The 25,618-nt window shown below is 43.1% G+C and overlaps 2 protein-coding genes across 3 annotated transcripts in view; one reads left to right on the plus strand and one right to left on the minus strand.

The window, feature by feature from the left end:
- Window positions 1-447: 447 nt before the first annotated feature.
- Window positions 448-23,956, plus strand: B3GAT1 (beta-1,3-glucuronyltransferase 1). The gene is made up of 6 exons (XM_074216273.1): window positions 448-546; window positions 683-829; window positions 6,457-6,959; window positions 7,855-8,151; window positions 9,045-9,145; window positions 10,137-23,956. Exons 2-5 carry the CDS (start codon window positions 718-720, stop codon window positions 9,129-9,131), a joined length of 999 nt encoding a protein of 332 aa, XP_074072374.1. The 5' UTR covers window positions 448-546; window positions 683-717; the 3' UTR covers window positions 9,132-9,145; window positions 10,137-23,956.
- GLB1L2 (galactosidase beta 1 like 2) overlaps window positions 16,120-25,618 on the minus strand; it is a 50,108-nt gene continuing 40,609 nt past the window's right edge. For both annotated transcript variants that reach the window (XM_074216271.1, XM_074216272.1), the window contains exons 13-19: window positions 23,002-23,148; window positions 22,463-22,534; window positions 22,031-22,109; window positions 19,101-19,188; window positions 18,657-18,768; window positions 17,134-17,250; window positions 16,120-16,451 (exon numbers count right to left, since the gene is read on the minus strand). In XM_074216271.1, coding sequence (XP_074072372.1) covers window positions 16,365-16,451; window positions 17,134-17,250; window positions 18,657-18,768; window positions 19,101-19,188; window positions 22,031-22,109; window positions 22,463-22,534; window positions 23,002-23,148 — 702 coding nt within the window. In that variant the 3' untranslated portion in view covers window positions 16,120-16,364. The remainder of the gene's footprint in view (window positions 16,452-17,133; window positions 17,251-18,656; window positions 18,769-19,100; window positions 19,189-22,030; window positions 22,110-22,462; window positions 22,535-23,001; window positions 23,149-25,618) is intronic.

Consider the following 25,618-nt stretch of genomic DNA (forward strand, 5'->3'; position numbering starts at 1 on the left):
TCCACATTGCTCCACCCCAACCAAATCCCTATTTTAGTTCCTAGTTTTTAAGGCCTCCTGCCTCTTTTCTGGCAAGAACAGACCTGGTATTATGACCTGGTAGAAACCTTTGCTCAGGAAAATAGACCTCTTTCTTTGACTTAGACGTTTGGACATTAGGGTTTCAATATATTTGAAGACACCAGATTGCCTATCTTGACAACCTTTTTCAGGCCTGTGTCATTCTCCCACAAGAGTTCTTCCTGGTAATCAAGCTCATCCAACACTGCAGTGTCTTCATTCTGCAGTGGGGAAACTCTTTAGTCTGGTGTTAGCTTGCTATGTATGTTAAGTTGTATCAACTTGCTTTGTATACTAAGAAAGTCACTACTTCTTTCTGGCCCTCTACTTCTCAACAGCTCTCTGGCTATGGCCCTTTGCTTTGTATTGCAGGCCTCCATCCCCGTGGGGCCCTGAGCTCACCCCTGGATAGCTGCCCTCTCCCTGGACTCCAACCTGAACAGACTTCCTAAACCTGCTTCTGCAATGGGTGGGTTGTAAGAGCTGGTAAGACCTATAAACCAACATTTCCCCTTCTCTGTCTTTCTCTGTCCTGGGGCTCCTTGGCCCATTCATGTTCTCTTCTTCCCTCTCTGCTCTCTGCTACTACCACTTCCTCCCTCCTGGACTTGCCACCATCCAGGTAATGAGGAGCTGTGGGTCCAGTCAGCCTTGGAGATGCCGAAAAGACGGGACATCCTTGCTATCGTTCTCATAGTGCTGCCCTGGACACTGCTCATCACCGTCTGGCATCAGAGCCCCATTGCCCCGTTGCTCACTGTGCACAAGGGTGAGTAAAGCTGCACCATCCCTATATATACATATAAACATACATACATATGTATATACGTGTGTGTGCATATTTGTATATGTGATTATGTGTGTGTACTACCCTCTATTTACACAATCTTTGCCTCAACTCTGACAACAAACCCCCTTTCCTAGTTTTTGCTACCCTTCATCCTCTCCCTGGTCTCTCTCTTCCAACTTCTACCCCTTGGACTCATTGCTATTTGTAACCCTTCAATCTATCCCCTCTCCCACCCACCACCTCAGATAATGTCCTTTGCTAAGAACCAGTTACTCCAGTCCCTCCAGCTCTCTGAAGGTTTAGAATAGAATGATGACTACCCTTTGGAGGTCCTTAACTTCACCATTTATTGTTGTTGCTTATCCTTCATTTTCAAATAAGACCTTGACATCAGGGTGGTGATACCATGACATGCACAAGAATTGGATTTGAGTGAGGAGATGCTGTGCTACATCACCAGACTCACTTTCTACTCTAGAGTCATCTAGGTCCAGTGGCCAGATATGAAGATGGCCCTGGATGCCTAGCAATCAAGGTTAAATGACTTATCCAAGGTCACACAGTGCCAAATGTCCAAGGTCAGATTTAAACTCAGGTCCTCCTGAATCCAAGACTAGTGCTCTATCCACCTATTTTCACCATTTAATTTAATTCAAAAACACATTGAATGATTACTCTGTGCATAGCTGTGAAGGATCCATCCTTGGACTTCAGGCTTTGCTAGGCCCTGTCAGTATCAGTTCCTCCTTAATATTCATCTAAGGTACTCATGCCTTCTGCTCTCACTAATTTCTAAACCTCAAAAGTCTCTAATCTCTGACTCAAGACATCAAGCCACCTAACCCTCTCCACCCTGAGGCCATTTAATTCCCTAGGTTCAGCCATGACCAACACCTAATAATCTCACTACCCTTCTTCCGTTACTACCAATATCTAATTCAAGTTCTAGCTCTTTCCTTTCCATAGCACATCTTGCAGTTTATCAACTGACTTGAAACTAAATGGTGTAACAAATAATACTAGGTTGTAGTAAAACTAGGTTTAAATTCCCAGCTCTGCTACTATCTGTGATGTTAGCTAGGTCAGTTAACCTCTCTGGGTCTCAACTTCCTAATCTGTGAAATAAGAGAGTTGGATTTTATGACTTGTGATTTTTGAGAATGTAAGGAGTTCCCAATCTATGAATTCCCTCCACCAATGCTAATCACTACCCAGCTAAGACTTAGTAAGATTCAGGTTATCTGAGACACACAAAGGTTAAGTGATACACAGTCATGCAGAAAATGAGCTTCAGAGGCAAGATTTGAACCTAGGTCTTCTTGCCTTCAAGTACAGGACCCTCTGGCATACTGCCTTGACTACCTTGGTGTCAAAGAAAAAATATTGATTTAAAAGGGAAAAGAAAATATCGATTCAGGAATAACACACCAGAGAAAGTTCAGCAGAAATGCATACTAATAATTCACAGCCCAAAAATATGATAAAGAAAGGACTAAACCACTGTCCAGCCCCCACAATTGCTGTAGGCCTAGACACTACAACAAGAGTTCAGCTTCCTTCTCACCCAAAAGGGAATGGCAAAACAATCTCACTGATAGGGAATTTATCCTAGTGGGCACTCTGAACTGCCTGGATTCATCAATTTACAATCCCAAATTCAATTCAGATTGTTGGCAGCTTTCAGTGATATACCCACAGTCACTATAATTTAGCTAATTAGATATCTTTTCGCTTCCTTTAAGCAAAGGAGGGAGGAAATAAAGAATATAACAAACCACCTAAATGTTTCAAATTACCCCAATAATAGAAAAATTTCATCTGAGACCCCTTTCACCTTCAAAATTTACAAAGGTCAATACCTTCATTACATGGGCAATATGCTAAGGAGCTTGGGTTACAAAAGTGAAGATGATTAAGTGAAGGAACTTAGAATTAAAGTTGGGGAGATAAGATGTGCACTAATAATTATTCTATATAGTGTTAAAGAAGGTTAGTAAAAGGAGGATGGAGCCATTAACTGAAATAAGGGAGTCAGGTAAAGTAGGCTAGCTGTCTAGGGAACAAGATGGGTTCTATTTAACTCCAAGCCTCGATCCTCTGTTCATCACTCCCCAGGAATGAGAGATACTTGGCATTGGGCATTCCATAGCGATCTTTTCCACATGTAGTGCCCTACTTTCCTTTTCCTTCCCTTATATATACACAGAGACCTGAAGACTCAGAAACTTAGACCTGGAAAAGACTCTAGAGGTCACTAAGTCCAATATATATTCAAAGCATGATTACCTACTATGATTCCTCTAATAATAAAATCATCCAACTTCTGCTTGAATTCCTCCAGTTATGAGAACTTACTATGTCCCTTAGATTGCCCATTCCATTCTCCATAGCTCTTTTAGGAAGTTTTCCTTATTTTGAGCCCAAATTCATTTTCTTTAAAACCTGCCTATGGCTTCTTGTTCTGTCTTCTTGGAATTAATAGAATAAGCATAAACCTTCCACATGATTACTTTTGAAGATGGCAGTCAGATTTCATCTTCAATCTTTTTTTTCTAGGATAAATATACCCAAATTATTTACCCAGTCCCTATGTGGAATAAGGTATCTTGTTCCTTCACAATATGGCTACCCTTTTCATGCTCCAATCAGTCTAAAACATGTTGTCCTCAACCATACAATGCCAAGTGCAATCTAACTAGGGCAGAATATTATTGTCTCCTTTGTTCAGGGCACCACACTTATATTAATAAAGTAGTTTAAGATTGAATTAGCTTTTGGTCTGCCATATCAAACTGCTGACTCATACACAGCCAGCAATCCAATAAAAGCCCTGTACTTCTCACATGAATTGCTTTCTAGTTGTGTTTTCCCCACCCTGTCTTGCAGAAGTAGATTTCTGAACCAAAATAAACATACTTTTACCTACAAAATTGTTAATTTTAGCATCTACTAGGAGAATTGTGTAGCCTGTAGACATTTGTTTCTATTCCAATTCTACTGCCCAGTATATCAGCTAGGAGAGAAACTCTCACTTAGAATTTGTGACCCCAGATTCTAACATAGTGTCTGGTAGATGGTTTAATACACTCTTGTTGATTGATTCATTAATACAATGATATATTAATATATACTTGTTGATTGGTTCATTAATAAATTTATGCATTAATACATGCAGTAGATAGAGCACTGGGCCTGGACTCCAAAGTCCTTGGGTTCAAATCCAGTCTCAGATACTTGATACCTTCTAGTCCTATGACCTTGAGCAAGTCACTTAACCCTGATTGTCTCACATCCAGGGCAATCTCCAGGTATCTTGATCCATATCTGGCCACTGAATCCAGATGGCTCTGGAGAAGAAAGTAAGGCTGATTACTTAGCATAGCAGCCCCTCACTCAAATCTAATTCATGTGCTTGTCATGGTATCATTTCCCTGATATCATGGTCTTCTTGGAGAATGGACAAACAATAACAATACAGGCTTGTTGATTTGTGACCCCAGATTCTAACATAGTGTCTGGAAGATGGTTTAATACATTCTTGTTGATTGATTCAGTAATTGGTTATCCACACACCTAAGATTCATTCTGTCTATGCTTTCACCTTAGTCATTGATAAAAATGTTGAACAGAACATGACTAGAGGAAGAGTCGAATGGCACTCCAATAAAGATGTCAGGGTAGGGAGGCCCTCTTGGGGAGAAGCATAATTCCCTCTTCATGTACCCATTCATTCCACATCTCTTTTTCTTGCTTATCTGACTTTGTCAGATACCTTTCTCAAAATCTGATAGACCAGGGGTGATTAGGTGGTGCAGTGGATAGAGCACCTGAGTTCAAATCTGGCCTCAGACACTTAATTACCTAGCTGTGTGGCCTTGGGCAAGTCACTTAACCCCATTGCCTTGCAAAAAAAAAAAAATCCAGTAGACCATAAGAAAGTCTGATATAGTGGAAAGATGGATTTCCAACCTGGATTGGAATGCTTGTATGATTTTAATCTCAACTTTCTCATTTGAAAGTATGTGGATGTTGGACTAGAAGACTATTCAGGGGTTCCAGTTCTAAGACTAGGATCCTATGGGGCAAGGGAGAAAATAACATTTAATATGTGCCAGTTATGGTGTGTTATTTCATCTTTATAACAACCCTGGAAGATAGATATTATTATGAATCTAATTTTATAGTTGAGGAAATTGAAGCAGATAGATGTCAAGTGATTTACTCAGGGTCACACAGCTGGTATGTCTCTGAGTTCATATTTGAACCTAGGTCTTCTCAACTCCAGGCTCCCTTGGGCTACCATGCTCCCAATATCAAACAGACTCATCTGATATGACTAGTTCTTAATAACCATGATAGTTCTTAATGACTACTTTGCCCCATTTCAGGATAATGAGCTGTGTGGAAAGGACATGCGGAGAGAGTCACAGAATCTAAGATCAAATGATGCTGGCCCTGAGTAACCTAGGGCTCATCATTTAGCCTTTCTGGGTCCCAGAGGTTCAACTCTGGACAAGTTATTTAGCCTCTGAATAGTTTCTGAACATTTTAAAAAGAAATGGTAAAGACTAAAACCCAGCATTGATTCACAAATAAAAAGTTGATTTCCTTTTTCATTAGGGTTACTAGGAAAATACAATAAATATAATGAATCTAGAATTTAACAAGACATTTGACAAATGTCTTGCTTATTATCTATCCTTTTGGTCAAGATATAGATTATCCAGTGGTATAATGAGCTAGTTTATTAATTGCTGATATGTCAAAGTTTATAGCTTGCTTTACACATCCATCACTTGTTATTGAGAATTTGGAGCAGGACCTGGAATGTCCTTTAAAATCCAGCCTCAGTTACTCATTGACTGTGTGGCCCCTGGACAAGTCTCTTAACCTCTTTATGCCTCAGTTTCCTCATCTGTAAAATAGGGATAATAAATAACAGCCATCGCCCAGAATAATTGTGAGGATAAAAACAGATAATATTTGTAAAGCGCTTTACAAATCTTAAAGTTCTATCTATATGCCAGTTGTCACCACGCCTTGTGTCATGATCAGACTGTGGGTAGGTGAGAAAGAGAAGAGACCTGAGTGCTTCCCTTGGGGGAGGAGTCCTGTTCCAGCAGGCAGTTAGCTCAGTATAAGACACAACTGGAATATAAGCAGAGCCCCGCCAACAAATGAATGAGCTTACCCACTCCTTGGACCCACTAGAAATGAATGAGCTTACCCACTCCTTGGACCCACTAGAAATGAATGAGCTTACCCACTCCTTGGACCCACTAGAAATAAATAGAGATTGGCGTTTCTTTCAACTGTCAGTGGTTCAGTAGAAAACAATAAGTGAGGAGTTTGGACATGGGAGCCAGATCCTGCCTCTGACATTCACCAGCTCTTGCCTGACTCTTTGAACCTCAGTTTCTTCACCTGTAAAATGGGGATGAGACTAGCTGTTGGGATAATGTAAGGTCCGGAGAGAAAAAGACAATGGGAGCTTTCCTAGTGAGATAAAGGGGAACTTCGATCCCAAAGTGTCCGTCCGGATTGCCGGTCCCCACCCAAGTTCTTCCCCTCGTAAGGAAGGGGCTGTCTCTGTGTTCCCTCCCCAGATGATGGGAGCGAGTCAAGGCGAGACCCCAGCGTGGACTCCAAGGAGTACTGCATGTCCGACCGGGACATCGTGGAGGTGGTGAGGACCGAATACGTGTACACGCGGCCCCCGCCCTGGTCAGACACCCTGCCCACCATCCACGTGGTCACCCCCACCTACAGCCGCCCCGTGCAGAAGGCCGAGCTGACCCGGCTGGCCAACACGCTGCTCCACGTACAGAACCTCCACTGGCTGGTGGTGGAGGACGCCCCGCGCCGGACCCCGCTGACCGCCCGCCTCCTCCGGGACACCGGCCTCAACTACACGCACCTGCACGTGGAGACGCCGCGCAACTACAAGCTGCGGGGGGACGCCAGGGACCCCCGCATCCCGCGAGGCACCATGCAGCGCAACCTGGCCCTGCGCTGGCTGCGGGAGACCTTCCCCCGCAACGCCAGCCAGCCCGGCGTGGTCTACTTCGCCGACGACGACAACACCTACAGCCTGGAGCTCTTTGAGGAGGTGGGGAAGGCGGGGAAGGATGCTGGGGGGGGGGGGGGGCTCTGATAGGGAGGATGGGGAGATGGATGTGCTGGGGTGGCAGAGGACCCCGGATCCTTCCCAGAGGTGGGAGAAGAGGTGCCGGAGCGGAGGGGCCACTGAAGACCCACCAGTGGGTTGGGGGATGGAGGGGGGAAGGGGATGACTAACTGTGGCTTTGGATCCTAGGGAATAGGACCACTTTCTGACTGTGGCGAACGAGGTAGGGTACGGCGGGCTGCAGCATCAGCCTCCCCATACCCAACCCCTTGGCCTCAAATATGTTTACCTAGCCTGGGTTTGGAGCTAGAATCTGGAACATTTACTAGAGATCTTAATTTGGGACACCATCCCCACCCTCCAGAGACTGGTGAAGCCGGTGCTCTCTACACGAGACCCTGCCACCCCTGTACCTTCCTTCCCTACCTGAAACCCCTCTAGTACCAAAGATCCCTGAAGCAAGGAAAGGAGGGAGAAAAAGCATTTTTGCTCATAAAACCATAAGAGTTAGAACTGAAAAGGACTTTAGAGGGGCCGTGTGTACAACTTCCCCATTTTGCAAATAAACTGCAAAGTTAAGTGATTCGTTCAGAGTTGGACAGTCAATTTCTACGGCAGGATTTGGATACTAGTCTTCCTGCCAGTCGAGTCCAACATTCTAGCTATTATGCTGTTGAGGGGAGAGCTAGGAGGCCAAACCCCTCTACAGATGACCAACTGGCTGGTGGAGGAGGGACTGGAAGCAGAATACTCCAGGAACAACCATTGGGTTCCACCTTACACAGGACTGGGGAGCCAGCCAAGGGAATGAGAACTCAGGTGTCCTGGCAATCCTCCACACCATCCCCACCTCCTTCCTTCATCCCCCCACTTGTAGATGCGCAGCACAAGAAAAGTTTCGGTGTGGCCTGTGGCTTTCGTGGGAGGTCTTCGGTATGAATCCCCTCGGGTGAATGGGGCAGGGAAAGTGATTGGCTGGAAGACAGTTTTTGACCCGCACCGGCCATTTGCCATTGACATGGCTGGCTTTGCAGTCAACCTCCGGCTCATCCTGCAACGGAGTCAAGCCTACTTCAAGCTTCGAGGAGTCAAGGGCGGCTACCAAGAGAGCAGCCTTCTCCGTGAGCTCGTCACCCTCAATGACCTGGAGCCCAAGGCTGCCAACTGCACCAAGGTAGGGCGTCATGGGGATATCCAAGCATGTAAGAAGCTTCAGTCAGAAGAGAAGCCTAGTCTTAGAAAACATCTACAGTCTATAGTTATTTCCTGAGGAGGGTGGTGGACTTGGACTCAGGAAGACCTAGGTTTGAATCCTACTTGCCGTGTACTAGATATGTGACTCGGGACCACTCCCTGAGCCTCAGTTAAGGGAGGGTTGATGACTTTTAAGGCCACTTGAAATTCTAAATATATGATCAAAAATATGTAATGATATGAAAATATACAATCTATAATCCTTGGATCTAATAAAGTAACAGTATAACTGTTCTAGATGCTGATGCTGGTCATTGCCTTACAACCAAACCTCCATATTCAGGTAGAGAAATAAGGAAAATCTAGGGAAAAGGAAAAGATTGACAAATCCACAAAATTCAGCTATACCTTAAGATATGTGGTGCTCCAATCTTTCCATACTTTTCTCTATTTCTGCTGCTCCAGCTGAGCTAGACTTAATATCTGAGACTGGGAAACCTACAGAATTTCCCTTCCCTAAACATTCTACTCCTGGGAACTGGAATGGGAAAATGATCTAGCTGGAGCCAAAGGGAAATTGGGGGGGGGGGGAGGTTGTAACACAGATTCCTTTTGTTTCTGAGACCTTGAGCAGAAAGTTAATATGCCCATCTCCTGTTATAAACAAATATGTCAATAAAGGAGAGAAAGTGAGGATAGGGGTGAGAGGGTCTGAAAAACATGTCAGAGGGAAGAGAATATAAAGTATCACAAACAGAACTGGAGAACAGTAGAGCCTAGGAGAGGAAAGGGATAGCTGGAAGAATGGGATGAATAAGAAAATGAATGAGGACATCTGGCTCTGTCTCCAACACATGATATCTCCTGGCACAGATCCTCGTCTGGCACACAAGAACAGAGAAGCCAGTGCTGGTGAATGAGGGGAGAAAAGGCTTCACTGACCCCAATGTGGAGATCTGACACAGGGGACCCAGGTATGGAGGAATGGAACGGATATAGAGGTGGAAAAAGAAAATTGGAGTTCAGTTGTCTTGGGGCTGCTTTCTGTAACAGGCAGGCACCTCATGCTGCAGCAAGGTTGAAAATTAGGTAAGGGAAAAGGTTAGTCAAGAGGGAAAAAGGACTTAGGCAGATAGTGAACCCAGCCAACAGGCTCTGAACCCTGTGGGGGGAAAAAAAGACTTACCCTGTTCCACACCTAGTCTATCTGAGGTCAGCAACTAAACATCCCTTTTCCTTTAAAAATTCTCATCAGTGACCTCCAAAGCCCTCCAGTGATGTCCAAAGCCCTTACTTCCAACCCCTCATCCTTTGGTCCTGTTTTTCCATATTCTTACTGTTTGTGGATTTTTTTCCCTTGATTTTCTCTGCCTTTCTCTCTCCCTTCCAATTCAACCTCCACTAGATAGACAGACATGCAACCCAGAGATGAGACTCAGTCCTATACCCAAAGGGCTACTTTTTCTAGACTCTTGTGTTTGAGGAAGGCCCTTCTGTCTCTTCTTTTCTCTCTTCATATTACTGGTAAAGCTCAGGCCCTAAATCTGAGAAATCAACAATCAACTCAGGTAGAGTGCAAGACAGAAAGACCTGAGTTCAAATCTTGCCTCATCTAGTAGTTCTATGACCCTAGAGGCTCGTCACTTAAATACTCTTACAGATGTTTCCTCATCTGTAAAATGGGGATAATAATAGTCTCTAGACGGATTGAACAGGACAATATTTATTGTTTTGCAAACCTAAAAGTCCTATATTAACTCTGGTTAGCATCATCATCATCATTTTTATTAGATATTACAGAGCCTTGGCTTCGGTCACAAAAGAGCTCCCTCCAGGCTCTGTGGGGTTCTGGTCCCTTTCCCACATCAAAGAATCAAAGAAGCTGGGCTTTGAGGGGTATGGGTGCTAATCATCTGTTTGGAAACTCAGACTCATCTTAGTTACTTCCTCCTTTCCAATTTGCAGGAGACTCCCTCTCACAGACCCTGCTCTTGGCCTCAGAGCCTTTCTCCCAACCCCCTCTGGCCGTAGGGGCCTCATGGCAGACTCCTGAGTAATCCCTGTCACCTGTCCTTCCATCCTGGAGGCTATGGAGAAAGCCTGGTGGGGCACACAGAAGAAAGAAAAACCGTCGAAAGCACAGAAATCCCAGGCCTGTCGCTCTCTTCTGCCCCAAATGACCAAGAGACTGTGTGGGAGATCCTGGGAGTTGGGGAGTCCAGTTGATGCCAAGCAGGAACCCTGGGGAAATGGCCCAATGTCCCTGCATTTTCCCCTGAAGAACCTTCCAGCCAACACACAGGCCCAAGAGAGGGGAAGATCCGGACACCAGGCTTGTGACTGAGCTCTCAAAGATGCTCAGCCTGGGAGCTAGCGGGGCTATAGGAGGTACCCTGGGGAGAAGTCCTCCCTCTCCCTTGGGTCCTTATATTCCAACTGGGATTTATAACATTGCACAAAACAGGACAGCCAGAGTGTTTCAAAAACCCAGAAATGACCAAGGGAAAGTGTGAAATCTTCTCCTCCCTCTGCCCTCCCTCCCCCCAGCTCCTCTCCTTACCTCCTTACCTGCAAGTTGCTCCAAAATCAGACATACCTCTCTCTGGCCTGGGTGGCTTTTCTTTGGCTCGTGTTTACAGAACTCGTAGCTGTGTTTGACCCTGGCACCTGACTAACCCTGCATGGGGACCTGAGCCTGTTGGCAGGTGCCAATCTCAGGTTGCATTGGGACTGGCTTCTCATCTTCTATCCCTTCTCAGAACCAGCATCAGTTGAGACACCACTTCTTGCACTAGGAAGAATCAAGTAATCCTATTCCAAGATGTTGAACTTGGGATACAACAAGGCCCTACTCCTAAACCAGGGTGGGAAAAAGGGTATGGGCAGGAGAAGGAATAGAGATGGTTCAACAAGGCTGGAGACTTAGAAGCCCTTTCCCTGTGTCTCTGAGACCAGTCAGTCACCTGTCATGCCTGGGTACACTAGGAATATCTGTCTAAAGATGGGAGAGGGAAAGGAGAAAAGGAGTGGATCAAAGTATAAGATAGAGATTTCCAGTTAAGAATAGGGATTGGGATTGGGATAAGGGCAAGAACGTGATAATGTGGTGTGGCTCTGTGACTGTCACCCACTCCTTGAATATTTTGAGCTTCAGAGTAATAGGAGGGACCAAAGGAAAGCTGCCAAGATAGCCCAGGTGCTGAACAGGGAGAGGAGCTGAGCACATGACAGATTGGAAATTATTTTTTAAAAAACAAAATGGAGAGAGAATGTATCTTCTCACTGAGCCAGGAGTAGCCAGATCAAGCTCCCTCTGTCTCCAAAAGTCACTGACCCCCTCATTCTTTCTCCTCTCCAGATAAAAAAACAAATCTCCCTCCTCCCTTTTTACCTCTTCCAGCTCCATTAACTACCATACCTTAGGCCTGTGATTTTCAGTTTAGAGAATATAAAGGCTCTCCCACTGGAGTGCTCTGATAGGACCCTGCCCCAAACTGCTCCTTCTTTCTTCCTATTCTCCTGGCTGTCCATCTATTTTTCATCCACTATATTTCTCCCACTATAATTTCTCTCTCCCATTCCCTTCTTCCCTCTCCTTCACTCTCTCCCTTGAAAGTCGGAAGCACAATTTTCCTCCCTGATGAAGGAAAAAGAAGGGATCCTACAAGAAGACACTAACTTTTCTTAACCCCTAACAGCCAACATCGTACTTAAACCCATAGGATGTCTCTTGAGGATTAAGGGGCACGCAACCCACTCCTAGGTTCAGGGGTTTGGGGAGAGGGACAGCCTTGCAGTGTTATCCTATTATTTAAAAATAATAGTGGTGACTGCCAATTTTGAGATGTATTTTTAATGTTCCTCAGTATTTATAAAGTCACCTCAGATGGAAACCAGAAGACTGGAACAACTGAACTAAGCATGAATAATGAGGGCTTTTCCCAACATCTTTTTTTTTTCCTTTAAATTTGGGATTGGTTTTTTGTATTTTACTTTTTGTGGGGATTTTTGTTGATGGTGATTGGTTTTGTTTTTGTTTTAGGAAGCAGCTCCTGTTGGGTAAAGAAGGGGTAATAGAGACTAGGAACTTCAGGATAGGCTGAATTGCAATTTTCTCCAGCCTTGGCCTGAGCTAGGACAAGAGACATCCATTGTGCCCCTTTCTGGGAACCAACCCTGGAAGCCCAACCCTGGGAACCATCCCTTGAGCTGCTTTTTTAGCAAAAGGCCTTCACTTTTCAGGCAAAATGAAAGCAAGCAGAAAGGGGGGAAGGGAAACATTTCTAAAACAATAACACTCAAATTTCCAGATGCTAGTCTAGTTTGTTCACACCAAGTCCTCTTTTAGCTGCATGTCTATTTATTTATAATCCTAATCCCAGTGGATTGCAGCTTTCATCTTTGTTCAGGAATGAGCTTGTTTAGAGCAGGACCATGCCCTGTCTGTAAACTTTGTTCCAAGCCCAGTCTCTTCCCTCACTTAGGGACCCCCACCCTGGGGGAGTGATGCCAGTGGGACTGGGAGGTCCCAGGAACACAGACTGAGCAAGAGGATGGAAGCCTCCTTCAGCTGCACCATCTCTTCTCAGTTTTAAATGAACTGTATTTAATTTGTTTTAAAAATTAAAAGTCAAATATGGTTTTTAACAGTCATAATCCCCCTCAGCCCAGCGGGTTTTACTGAAATGTATTTGCATTAAGAACTGAACAAGAAAACCCAGAGAGCTGACTGGGAAAGTGGTAGGCTTCAGACTGAACACAAAAGCAATCTTCTTCAACATGATCTGGGGGCTTTTTAAATTTTTGTCCAGCAGTCCCCTGAGGCTATGATAATAATTTGTTATTATGATAGCTAGCATTTATATAATACCATAAATACTTCATAATTATTATCTCATTTGATCCTCACAACCATCCTGGGAATTAGGTGTCATTATTATCCAGATTTTACAGATGAGGAAACTGAAGCAAACAGAGGTTTAGGTAACCATCAGAGTTTCTCAACCAGTTAAGTGTCTGAATCCAGATTTGAACTCTGGTCTTCTTGAATGGGACTCTATTCACCTTGCCACCTCATCTTTATACCTTTCGGAAATGACAGTGAAAAGAACACTGGAGACTCTCAAGTTTCTACATGTGAATAAGGTGGTATCGATCAGTGAATAGAGGTGCATCTACTTGCAAATTCATCTTAGAAAATTATCTAAAAAAGAGAACTCCAGAAGGTTCCAGAGGTTTCTGCTTTACAAAATAGCTGTTTCTTGAAACAGCTAGTTCTTCTGGAATAATATCAAGAGGATTTAATCTATATGTAGCATTTAAGGAAGATACCCATCATGTAAAACCATCCCATCCTTACTCCCAATTTCTTCTGCTCATTGCCCATTTTGTTCATTCAGCAAAAGTCTAGGAAACTATGTTCTTTCAGTAGATAAACATGACTCAAGTATTTCTGTATACCCTAGGCAGGTAGGTAACCCAACATAAATTGACAGACCTGGAGTCAGGAAGATCTGAGTTCAAATGTGGTCTCAGATACTTGCTAGCTGTATGACCCTGGGCAAGTCACTTAACCTTGTTTTTTGTTTCCTCCTCTCCAAAAATATATTCTATTATCTTTGCCAGGAAAATCCCAAATGCGGTCTCAAAGAGTAGGAACAATAACAAACACCATACTATTTGTCCCAAGCACTCCTTACTCCCCCAGATCCTCCAAACAGCTCTTCCAGGCAGTCAACTCTCAGTTATCCACATTCTGAGGAATATATGTATTAAGATCCCTTAATCATTCACAGGGGTTCAACAATGTTTGGGAACTCTCAGGGATGGACACGTGAGGCTGTTTCTACAACAAGGTTGTTTTCATAATTACACTTACCTTTGGCTGATATTGAGCCTCATCTGCCTTAGGTAACAACAGGGGAGGCAGCCTGAAAGGGAAAAGCTTGCCTACCATAGATAATCCTTAAGGTGATTGAGAGATGACTGTTCTCCACCCCCACTGCTGAGTAGAAAAGGTATGCTAGAAACCCCCTGAATGGGAACATACAGGATCCACAAGCCTTTATTCCCACCCATAGGTGGGGTGTGCTGGTAAATGTTTAACTATCCTCTCTAGAAAAAAACAATGTACACAGGACATAATATTAAGTTTTAGCTGCATTATTAACACTTTCTTAAGTCTAAACACTTTTTAAGTTTAAGAGCAAAGATATCAAACATTCCCATGTTGACAGAACCACATTAAAATGTGGTAAAAATGTAATTAGGAAATATTTAACAAAATAAATAAAATATACAGTAAAGCAGATAAAATTACATCTTAAAAACTAAGTCAAGATGTGTCCTACGAGGAGCTTTATGTCAGTATCAGTGGCCCCCCCATTTCTATTTGAGTTTGAAGATAATGGTCTAAAAAGCAACAAAATGAATGTTTCAGTTTGAGGGTTTCAATTTCTGAGGTATAAATCTTTACACTGAAAATTAAACTGCCTTCCCAGACGTTCAGCACACCCCTAACCTTAGGGCTGTGGGTCTTATTTTATCAGGTATTATCAAAACCAACCCCATGGTTTCCCACAGGATCTCCCAACTAGGTTCTCCCATTTTTTCTTGCACCTAGATTTTGCCCAAGTCAGAGTCCTTAGCCACATAGGCTGATGTACCACAAGGTGATGGCAGGCTTCATTCACCGCCATTTCCTGGAAGGGAGATTGCTGGTGGAATTTCCTCCTCCTTCCTTTGTGCCCTTTGACCATTCCATCCTGGGGAGAGTTGCCACTGAGTGTAGACCCCAGAAAAGCATGGGCATGAAGGAGGAAGATTAAGAGAAGGGAAGGCCCTGGATAACTAGACTCGTCCTTATTCCAACCCAAATCACCCAAGAGGCAGATCTCATTGGTTCTCGGCCTAGTTTGTCTCCTGGCACAAATGAGCTCTTACTAGTGGAGTTAGGGCAAAAATTCAAGCATTGACTTTATTGTAATTCAGACACAACTGAACCAACCCATTGGGCATCATTCCCAGAACAGCCAACATCTCAACTGTGGAAAAAGGAAACAATTCCCAAAGGAAAAAGGTCAGAGCTGGCCTCCTCCCCCAATGTCTCTCCTGCTATTTGGATTTGGAAAGAAAAGACAGGAAAGGAGAATCAGAAAGGTGGTTTGTGAGAGGGGAGGTATTAAGGGTCTTGCAGAGACCCCTCCAGAGTAGTCTCACATTTCCTGAGTGCTTAAAATGATTCAAGGTGAGGACCTCTTCTTACAGATACAGAATGGTACCTCAGGGTGTCTACCTTTCCTTTCCACAAGTGCTTCCTTTACTTTTTAAATAAAAACTGAAAATAGGGTATATCCATTTTTAAAATGGAGGATTCACATAAATTGACCAAGCCCTCCTGCCCTGACTATTCATACTTTGGCCTCTCTACTCAAGTTATATTACATTCTGACTCTAGGGCTTTAGGGCTTTATGGTGGGGAGACATGGGAAGAGAATGTCTTATGGCCCTGCCAACAGAGCTTCCTCTTCCACATATACCAAGGCTCCAGGCATTTGGGGGGGGGAAGAGGGAAGATCAGAGTGTCCCTCAGGCTCCACACCATTCTCCAACCCCCAATGGTCAATGACTGGGTAGCAAACTGATATCTTCAGCAGATGGAAAATATCTAGAAATAATGTTCCTTGCTAGACAGCAGCAGACTCAGCCTTTAGAAGTGTTGAAATTAAATTGGAACTTGGGTTAGATCAAAGAGTGATATTTACATCCCATCTGATCAGTCAGAGAATGGGATCTTCCATCTGCTATGTGCCTCCTTACCTACTGGTCTCAGCATCTACATTCTGGATGATCAGATTCAACAACTCCACTCAGGGGGAAGATTTTCTCCCCTTCACCTACAATATGGCAGGGCAAGCATGAGACCCACCCCCCACAAAGACAGCTTGAGAAAGGATTTGTGTCTATAATGGCGGCTAGGACAATATTCCCCTCTACATTCTTTTCAGCCGGCCAGCGACCACGAGGCAATGGGTATAAGTAGTTTCTCTCCAGAGTTGGTACTGAAGAAGATCCTCTCAAGGTAGAGGGATGTCTGAAAAGGCATTCAGAGGCTCTGGAGAGAAGAGCATCTCTACCTCGTCCTTCTTCCCTGCCCCAGCCAGGAATTTCCTGAGTAAAATGAAGCCAGGTCGCTCAGTCCATGTAGTGGCTCCTGCCTAAATAGGGTGTGTCCATGCTCTGGATGATCATGCCTGATTTCTGTTCTTCAAATACGATGACCTGGCAACAAAGAGAGTGACTGGAATCTCACAGTAGTTTCATTCAGCCTAGTCTCCTTGGAGATAATATTAGGAGACATTTTATATATCTGTTCTCTCCCACCTCCTTTGGTCTTCCTTTCCCTTCCCTTCTCTGAGCTAAGCATCCTGGAGGGGGCTCATGGTTAAACCTGGGGATCAGGCTAGAGCAGAGGGAGATGTTGCTGGGGACAGTGGAAAAGCAAACTAGAACAAAAGAACAGAAATCATCAGTCTGGAAGACCTTCCCAGTCTGCAAAGGTAGGGAGGGTAGAAAGAAGTGAGAAGTTAATTACATAATCCACCTTTTGGGGTGGGGAACTCTGCAGTACTCAGAAATGTTTATTTTTTTTTTTTTTGGTAAAGGTGAGTTTTAATGGAGAGATTGAGAATCAGAAGAAAGAATGGTAATCATAAGGACATATGCCTATACAGTATTTGCAGAGGTCCAGAACAAACTTATTTTACCCAATTAAAACCAAAAGTGATTGCAGGGAAATTTATCTCTTCTACACCTCTGCTGAAGATTGCCCACCCCACATAACCTTTCCTGGTATAGTATTTCCTACACTAGAGCTGCAGGGCTCCCCAGAGCTGCACCCCTCACTAGCTGGCCAATATTCTAGCTTTTATTCTACTTCTGGTGGAAAGTTAAGGCAGCCCACCTCATTGTCTCCAAGATGCAGCCAGGGGCCTGGAAGGTAGAGAGTTTCCTGGGGACCAATGTTCCAAAAGCGTCCAAGGTTCTGGCCATTGATGAACACCACTCCCTTAACCCAGCCCTGAAGGAAATAGATCAAAGAATCACCAGATGAAGGTTATATAGGATAAAGAAGCAAAGTCACAGAGAAGGGGAGAGTTGCAGGGGCCTAAATACCCTTGTGTCTTCCAGGGCCCTGGCAGGTGGAAGGACCACATTCAGGATAAGGCAATTCTTAGCTGGAGGATAGTGGAGAAAGGTAAGAATTGGGATGGATAGGTGGAGCAATGGATAGATAGAGCATTTGGTCCTGGAGTCAGGAGGACATGAGTTCAAATTTGGCCTCAGACATTTACTAGTTTGTGTGACCCTGGGCAAGTCACTTCACCCTCAAAAACAAAACAATAACAGCAACAACAACAAGGCATTAATTTAGCAAGTCCTTACTAGAGTTCTGTGGTGAACCTATTATGACTACAGTTATACCATTCCACCCCTGCAAGTCTAGGACTATTCAACCTTCCACCAGGATTCAGAGCACAGCATACAGATGGATAGTATACATCAAATCTCCTATGCTCTTAATGAAGATGGCCTTGACTCTGATAGCAAATGCCAAGGAAGCCATGGCTGCTGAGTTGGGGTTTCCTACTCTTTTTTAACTCTCTAAACCCCAATCCTCTAAAGCAGAGGCAGGGAATATCTGATCTACAGGCCTTATCATTTGGTCTTGTGCTGTCAAGGCAACTGCAGGTGGGACTCAAAATTCAATAAATCTAGGAACTTTTAAAGGTGAATTAATTAAATGCTTGATCAAGGGGGTGCTAGATGGTGGAGTGGATAGGCACCAGCCCTGGATTCAGGAGGACTTGAGTTCAAATCCGGGCTCAGACACTTAATAATTACCTGTGTGACCTTGGGCAAGTCACTTAACCCCACTGCCTTGCAAAAAACAAGGGAAAAATGTTTGATCAAATATAGCAGATTAATTGTTAAGTTGATAATTTTGTGAGGCCCTCAAATGATGTTATAACTATACAAATGGCCCTTTGCAGAAAAAAAAGGTTATCCACCCCTCCTCTAGAGCAACAGTTCTTAACTTCTCCTATGTCACAGACCCTTTTGTCATTCTGGTGAAATTGATGGATCCCTTCTCAGAACTATGTTTTTAAATGCATAAAAATAAAGCACATAGGATTACAAAGAAAATCAATACTAATAACTACTGAAATTATTTTAAAATTCTATTTTTAATCCAGATATTTATGGACTTTGTAATAATATTTTTGGATTAAGAGCCCAGTTTCTGCAGCATCTGGCCAGTCTCCTCCCCTCCACCCCTACCCCCATTCCACACTTCAAAGAGACTGCTAGGGGTCTCTCAGGGTCAGGACCTTGGTATGAATCCCAGTCCTAAGAGCAAAATCACCAGGGATTAAAGGACCCCATTGGGAAAGGCAGACTCATCAGAAAGAGCATCTCACCCACCTCCAGCTTCAGGAAGGTGTCCATGATGATGGAATCAATGTGAAGAGTCCCCCGGAAGAAGGCTGGGCCTGTGGCCTCCTCTGGGACCTGATTCCACTTGATGGAGGAGAGACTGAGAGAAGAACTCAGAATGAGGGGAAGGGAAAGACCAGAACTCAGTGATAAATTCTTTCCCTTATTTAGGGTCTCAGCTAAATAACTTGGACATAAAAATGGACATCAACGTGTATAAAGAAAAGAATCTTCAGTTCAGAATTGGAAAAGTTTCCAGTGCCACTTTTGAAACCTAGCAACCAGGTGACCTTAATCACCTTGCCTTCTTTCCAATCCTAAATTCCCTAATCTGTAAAATGACTGGTCTGGACTAGTAATTACAAAAGTCTGTGGTCTTTGACCTCAACTTTCACCAGTCCTGAAGGGATCAAAGAATAGGCACATGCATACCTTTGGAAGAAGTTTTCTTTCATCTCTAGGCTGTAGATTTTGAAATTCCGAAGTGGAGATGCATTCAGATAGATATCACCAATTAATCCTATAGGAGACAGGAAAGTAAGAGGAACTCCCAAGCCCAGGCAAAGATAGGAAGATGGGAGCCCTTATTACATTCAGGCTAGGTTCAGAAGTTTTCTTTCAAGGAGGGCTCTGAACAAAAGATTACTGCAAATTACTTGGGTGGGTTTTTCCATCTGAGTGCAAACTCAGGAGAAATCCTTGTGGGCATGAAACCTTTCTTCTTAATTCTCATCTCTGCCAGGTATGACCAAACCAAAACTCAGTTAAGATTATCCATGCTCCCAGGGAGCTAGTAAACCTTTGCTTCTTTACAGAGATATAAGAGAATGCCTCTGTGCTTTTCTCTGGCAAGAAAGTGGAGCCAGGGGGGTTGCCTACATTCATGAATTCCTAGCTCAAGATCCCAGCCCAGTTTCAGAGATTCATGTCACTGAACTGCCAAAGCCAGACTTCACAGGTATCTCAAGGCTCAGGACAACTGCATAAATAAACTTTGGCTCCCATTAGTCTGAAAATCATGACCTGACTATGGGTCTCATTTGTAAAATGACAGAACTGGACTACATCATGGATGTCATCTTTCTAAGGTCCTATGGCAAGGACAGTACATTATGGACTAAGCGTGACCCTGAAAAATCTATTGAGCCCTGAGCAGACAACCATGCCAAATGAGCAGTTATTGAGAATGAGTGAGCAGAGTTCAGTGAGAGGCACAGAAAAGATGTTGGCAATGCTGACAGAGAGTAGGACAGTGCCTTGCTTGGGTTAGAAGCTCTGCAAGCCTTTTTCCCCCCAGGACAGAGTTCAGGTTACAGTCATATTAATGGGTGTGAATTGGATAGGTGTAATCTGGAAGTCTAAGGAGATGTCAATTAGGTAAGAGGAGAACCATCAGAGAGTGGTATCCCAGAAACCTAGAGAGAAGTACCAAAGACAAGGGGGATCCACAGGGTCAGTGGCTGAAGAGAGGTCAAGAAGGATGAGGACTGCGAAAAGGTCACTAGATATAGCAAGTAAAAGATCAGGAGTAACTTTAGAAAGAGCAGATTCCAACAGGGGATGGAAGCCCCTATTGTAAAAAGTATTCTCAAATTTTGCCACAAAGAGGAGAGATGGGATGAAAATTAGTAGAGATGGGTGGATCAAGTGAGGGCTTTTTTGAGGACTAGGGAAGACATGGCCATGTTTATAGGCAGCAGGAAAGCAGCCAATAGACAGAGGAGGAAAAAGATAGTTGACAATGGAGAGTGAATAGAGGACTGTAGGTAGTAGAGCATTCCTAGGGGTAGGTCCTGAGGGAAGACAGGCCTCATGGTTAGAAGCAGATACTGAGTTCCTCAGTAACCTCACAGGAGAATCTAACTCAATAAGCATTTATCAAGTATTTGTTATCTATAAGGCCCTGAAGATACAAAGTCATAATGAATAATTCCCCACTTTTCTAGCAATGTACCAAAAGATACATCCTACCCAGTGGTACAATACCTGAAATTCCATGAACCAGAATATCATCTGGGTTTACAATCTTTTTCTTTTTAAAGTGCAAATAAGGGACAGCTAGATGCCAGAGAGGATAGAGCACCAGTCCTGAAGTCAAGAGGACCTAAGATCAAATCTGCCCTCATATACTTGATACTTACTACTGTGTGACCTTGGGCAAGTCACTACTCCATTGCCAACACAAAATAAATAAATAAATAAAGATAAAATAAATACCTTTGGGAAAAGGAGAGGAGGGCCAAAAAATGGTGGTGGGGGAAGCCTGTAAATCATTTATTTTCCATATGAATTAGTTTAATAATGTTGTTCTCTTCTTATACCACCTAGCTACACAAATGTCATGTAAACAGTAAAGAGTTTTGATAGTTGAAGGTGAGAATTTTGGAGGACATGTCACTTAAAGGAAGAAGGGTAGACTTACTTAAGGATGTGAATTACCAATGATAGAACAGGATACTAGAAACTTAAGGAGTAAAAGAAGAGATGACAGTAGAAGAAATGAAAATATAAAAACCTCTTTCTCTCTGGTTCATAAGACATAATTGGGAACATAAACCCCATAAGTGGGAGAGATACTCAACTATTTCTAAAGCATCTTTCTGGGTTCCAAACTCTACCCACCAGCTTCTATAAAAACTAACAACAGAAATGAATGAGGCTAGCTTGGCTTGATTTGTTGATGTATAATTTTTCTGAAAAAGTTACATTTTTCTTTAGAAAATAAGATCCAAGATGGAAGGGACCTCTCCATCCTTGCTTTACACTCTCCTCTTGTTCTAGAGTGCCTGGGCTGATATGGAGAGGAGTGGTAACAGCCATCTTCTCCAGACCTGGAGAATTTTGCCTTTAGTTGAAAAATTTGGGTCCTTTCCACACCCTTGAAGTTCTACCTTATCACTCTTGAGAAACTTCCTCCTCCTCTCTCTGTTCCTCACCTACTACCAGGAACCTAGGAAAGCTTTCCAGGACTAAGTCTGGCTAGACTGGACAAGTTCATGGAGGCCTCTAGGGTTGTATCTATATTGAATCTACCTGGTCACATCTGAAGCCTGTGGGGACAAGACCCAGGACTAGGCTGATTTCCCAGATTAATACAATGCCTTAAAGATAATGGATGTTTATTGAATTGGACTCTCCTGTGAGATACAACTGGTGGAACCAGACCAATCTAGATGTTATTCCATTCTCTGCCACACTGTCCCTTAGTTGGTTGAAGGGGAGGAAGAATTATACATTGCCTTGGAAGCCAATCCCTTCTCCACATTTAGAGCAGGAGCAGATATTAACTGGGAGATGCTCTATTCCATCTGGTCTGGCTTCCTCATCCTCCCAACCCTGTCCTGGTATCTCCCAAAGCCAACCTTTCCGCTGCTCATTGAGCATCTGTCCATAGTTGACTCGACCACGATTCTCCACCAGGATACTCAGCTTACGGTGACCCTATAAGAGATACACAAACCTAGCATGACTCTATGATCCGTGGTGCAGGATCAATCCTTCAGGGTTTCTTCTGTGGAACTCACCAGCTCCTGTATCTTGTACTAATTGCCTCATGGAGGAATATACCGAACACAAGTCCCAGCTACCCAATGTTCTCATCCCATGGGCCCATCTCCCACAACCTTCCTTCCTTCCCGCCAACTTCCTAAGACATGATACAATTTGAGCAACCAGAGAACAGAACTATACAGCATTGGTTTACTTTAGGGCTGGGGCAGCTCTGGGAAGAGCTCAGTTCAAGGAGACAATTAGAAGTGACAAGTACCCAGAAGCTGGACCCTGCAATTACAGACCTGATACTTGGGAACAGGCAGTCCTTCAACTTCATAGTCCATATATCCAATATACATCTTGTTCACAAACACCTGTGAAAGTGAGAGTAAAAGCACTGATGAGTTCCCCAAGAGGGATTAGAAGTTCTGACAAGAAAAGAAAGAAACTGTCAAGGGAGCAGGTCAGGTTTGAACAAATGATGGGTCAGAGTAGACCTCAATTAGTTTCTCCCTCTTTTGTTCCATATAAACATTATCTTGGGATTGGTTATGATCACCCTCACTACTTTATTTAGCTCTGTATTTAGCTCTGATCAGAAGCTGATAGTTTTAATTCTGTACTCACCACCAAAAAAATGAAATGAAATGAAATGCATAAATGAATGATCAAAGAAAGAGGCTAAAGAGTAAATGCTGAGGGGAAAAAGAAGAGCAAATATTTTGGCATGGCCAAAAGGAAATTGAAGAGAAACGATGCCAATTTATAAACCCACCCCAGGTGCAGAGAGAGGCTCTCAGCAGGCAGCAGTTGCCTCCCTTGCCAGTCTCCTGGCCCATACCTGGGCCCGGTCCCGAATGTGGTCCTTGGAGAAAAGAGTGCCTCCCTCATAGATAGAAGTCTCATAGAGTATGTACCCATAGGACTGGCCATTGCCTTGGTTCACTGGCAGATTCTCCATATTGACAGGTTTCTCAAACTCAAGTGGCTGTGAAAGAAAACAGGAGATGAGCACAAAATGAGGATGAAGCTGGTCAGTTCAACAAACACTTAATAAGAACCTGCTACATGACAAGTACTGCCCTCAAAGAGTTTATACTTTAATGAAGGAGACAACATGCAAAGATCCACAGACAAACAAGCTACATTCTGGACAGACTGGAAATAATCAACAAAGGCACTAGAATTATGGTGGATCAGGAAAGGTTTCTTGTAGACAGTGGGATTCTAACAGAAAATGCAAGAAAGCCAGGCATGGAGAACATGTGGAGGCAGAGACTTCTTTGCCAAGGGACAATCAGAGAAAAATACCTGAAGCTGAGAGAGAGTGTCTTGTGTGAGGAAAAACAAGAAATCCAATGTCACTGGATCACAGATTGTTACAAAGGGATAACAGTGAAAGAAGATTAGAAAAGTAGTGGAAGGGAGCCAGGCTATGAAAGGTTTTAAATGTCAAACAGAGAATTTTCTATTTGATCTCAAAGATAACAGGGAGACCTAAAGCCATAAGAGATCTTATGTTTTAGGAAAATCAGTTTGAAAAAGCTAAGTAGAAGGCTGATTGAAGTCCCTATTGCAATAGATCAGGCATGGGGGTGAGTAATGAAACCTGCACTAGGGTCCAGCGTTAGAAAAGGGGGAAGAACAGGACTTGTTGTTGGATATGAAGGGGAGGAGTCTTGAAACACAGTATTAAGGATAACTCCTAGTTTGTGGATAATGATACCCTAGACAGTAAAAGAAAAATTTGAAAGAAGCAAAGGTTTAAGGGGAAAATAGTGAGGTCAGTTTGTGATATGTTGAGTTTAAGATGTCCATGGAACATTCAGATAGAGACCTCCAATAGGCAACTAGAGATACAATCCTGGAAGTAAGCAACAGGTCAGGGCTGAATAAGTAAATTTGAGAATCATTACCTTAGAGATGACAAATGAAGGGAAGGAAGGAAGGAGGGAAAGAGAGAAGGAAGGAAGGAAGGAGGAGGAGGAAGGAAGGAAGGAGGGAAGGGAAGAAAAAAAGATTGGTTTGGTTGTACATTCAATGTGTGAAAGAGTAACAAGAGATAACATTGGAAAGCCAGACTCTGGAAGTCTTTAAATGTCAGCCTGAAAAGTTTATATTTTATCAGAGAAGCAATAGAAAATTAATAGAGACTTTTGTTTGGGGAAGTAATATGGTCATAACTGTGCTTTAGAAAATGCTTTTTGTAGTTATGTGAGGGATGAATTGTAAAGAGGAGAGACTGGAACCTAGGAAAGCAAATGTGAGGCTATTACCACAATCCAGGCAGGAGAGAATGAGGGCCTAAACTAGCTTAGTGGCCATGAGAGTAGAAAAAAATAGGACAGATGGGAGAAATTTCAAGGGCACTGAACTGATTGATTGGCTATGAAAGATGATGTGGATTAAAGAATCCAGGCTGACTAGGAGGTTATGAACATGTGTGACTTCCCAAATCATAAATAGGGAGGGTTTAGAGAAGAGTAGGTTAGGGTGAAAGAGAAGTTCTTGTTTGGAAATGCCTGAAGGATTTAAGGTGAAGATTAAAAAGAAGGACTCAACAGGACTTGAGTTATGGGGAGATGATAGATATAAAGATTTGGTAGTAAACTAATAATAACTGAACCTTCAAGAGTAGATGAGATTATCAAGACATGAGAAGACTCAGGACAGAGCCTTCAGGAAACTCCTAATTAAGGGAAAAGAGATAGACAATGATTCAAAACAAAGAGGAAAGATGAGTCATACAGGCAAAAAGGGGACCAGTGAGGAACAGTGCCAAGAAAGTCAAAAGGGAGGAGAGTATCTGGAAAGATTAATGGTATCAAAAGCTGCAGGAAGCTCATGAAGAAAAAGGACTGAGAAGGCAATTTTACTTAGAAGCTATTTATTGAATTGAATTGAGAAGCCTATGAAACATCCTTACTGAAGCCAAATATCATAACTATAATAGTTCACACTTACAAAGTGCTTTATGGCTTACATCCCAACAACTCTGTGAGGTACAAGTGTAATCATTCCAATTTTGTAGGTGAGGAAACAAATTAAAATAAATGAAGTGACTAGCTCCTAAGTCTCCAGAGCTGGTAGCTGACTCTAGTGCGATACTTTCCATCACACCATAGCAATGGTCCCCCAGGGTTCATCTGGAGCACCAGAGATTTGTTTAAAAATGGCATGTGTATATGTATAATCGATATCAAATTGCTTGCCTTCTCAAGGAGGAGAAAGGAAGAAGGGAGGGAGGGAAAAAAATGAAGCTCAACACTTTAAAAAATGAATTAAAATTCTTTTACTTGTAGTTGAAAAAAAATTTAATATTTTTTTTAAAATGGCATGTGTAATAATAACCATAATTATATCGCATACCTAGCTACAACATTTTGACTATTTCAAACCCATTCATCACAGCCAGATTATGAGCAAGCCAGGGAGACCTGATATCCAGAAGCTAAATG

Source organism: Macrotis lagotis, chromosome 1 (genome assembly GCF_037893015.1).
Source record: "Macrotis lagotis isolate mMagLag1 chromosome 1, bilby.v1.9.chrom.fasta, whole genome shotgun sequence".
Lineage (NCBI taxonomy): Eukaryota > Metazoa > Chordata > Mammalia > Peramelemorphia > Peramelidae > Macrotis > Macrotis lagotis.

What these genes read in the sequence shown, in the direction of transcription:
- B3GAT1 (XM_074216273.1), top strand. Translation starts at nt 718, where the DNA reads ATGCCGAAAAGACGGGACATCCTTGCTATCGTTCTCATAGTGCTGCCC. An exon ending in GCCTGGAGCTCTTTGAGGAG is followed by an intron (nt 6,960 to 7,854) that starts GTGGGGAAGGCG and finishes CCCCACTTGTAG; the next exon opens with ATGCGCAGCACAAGAAAAGT. An exon ending in AGGCTGCCAACTGCACCAAG is followed by an intron (nt 8,152 to 9,044) that starts GTAGGGCGTCAT and finishes CTCCTGGCACAG; the next exon opens with ATCCTCGTCTGGCACACAAG.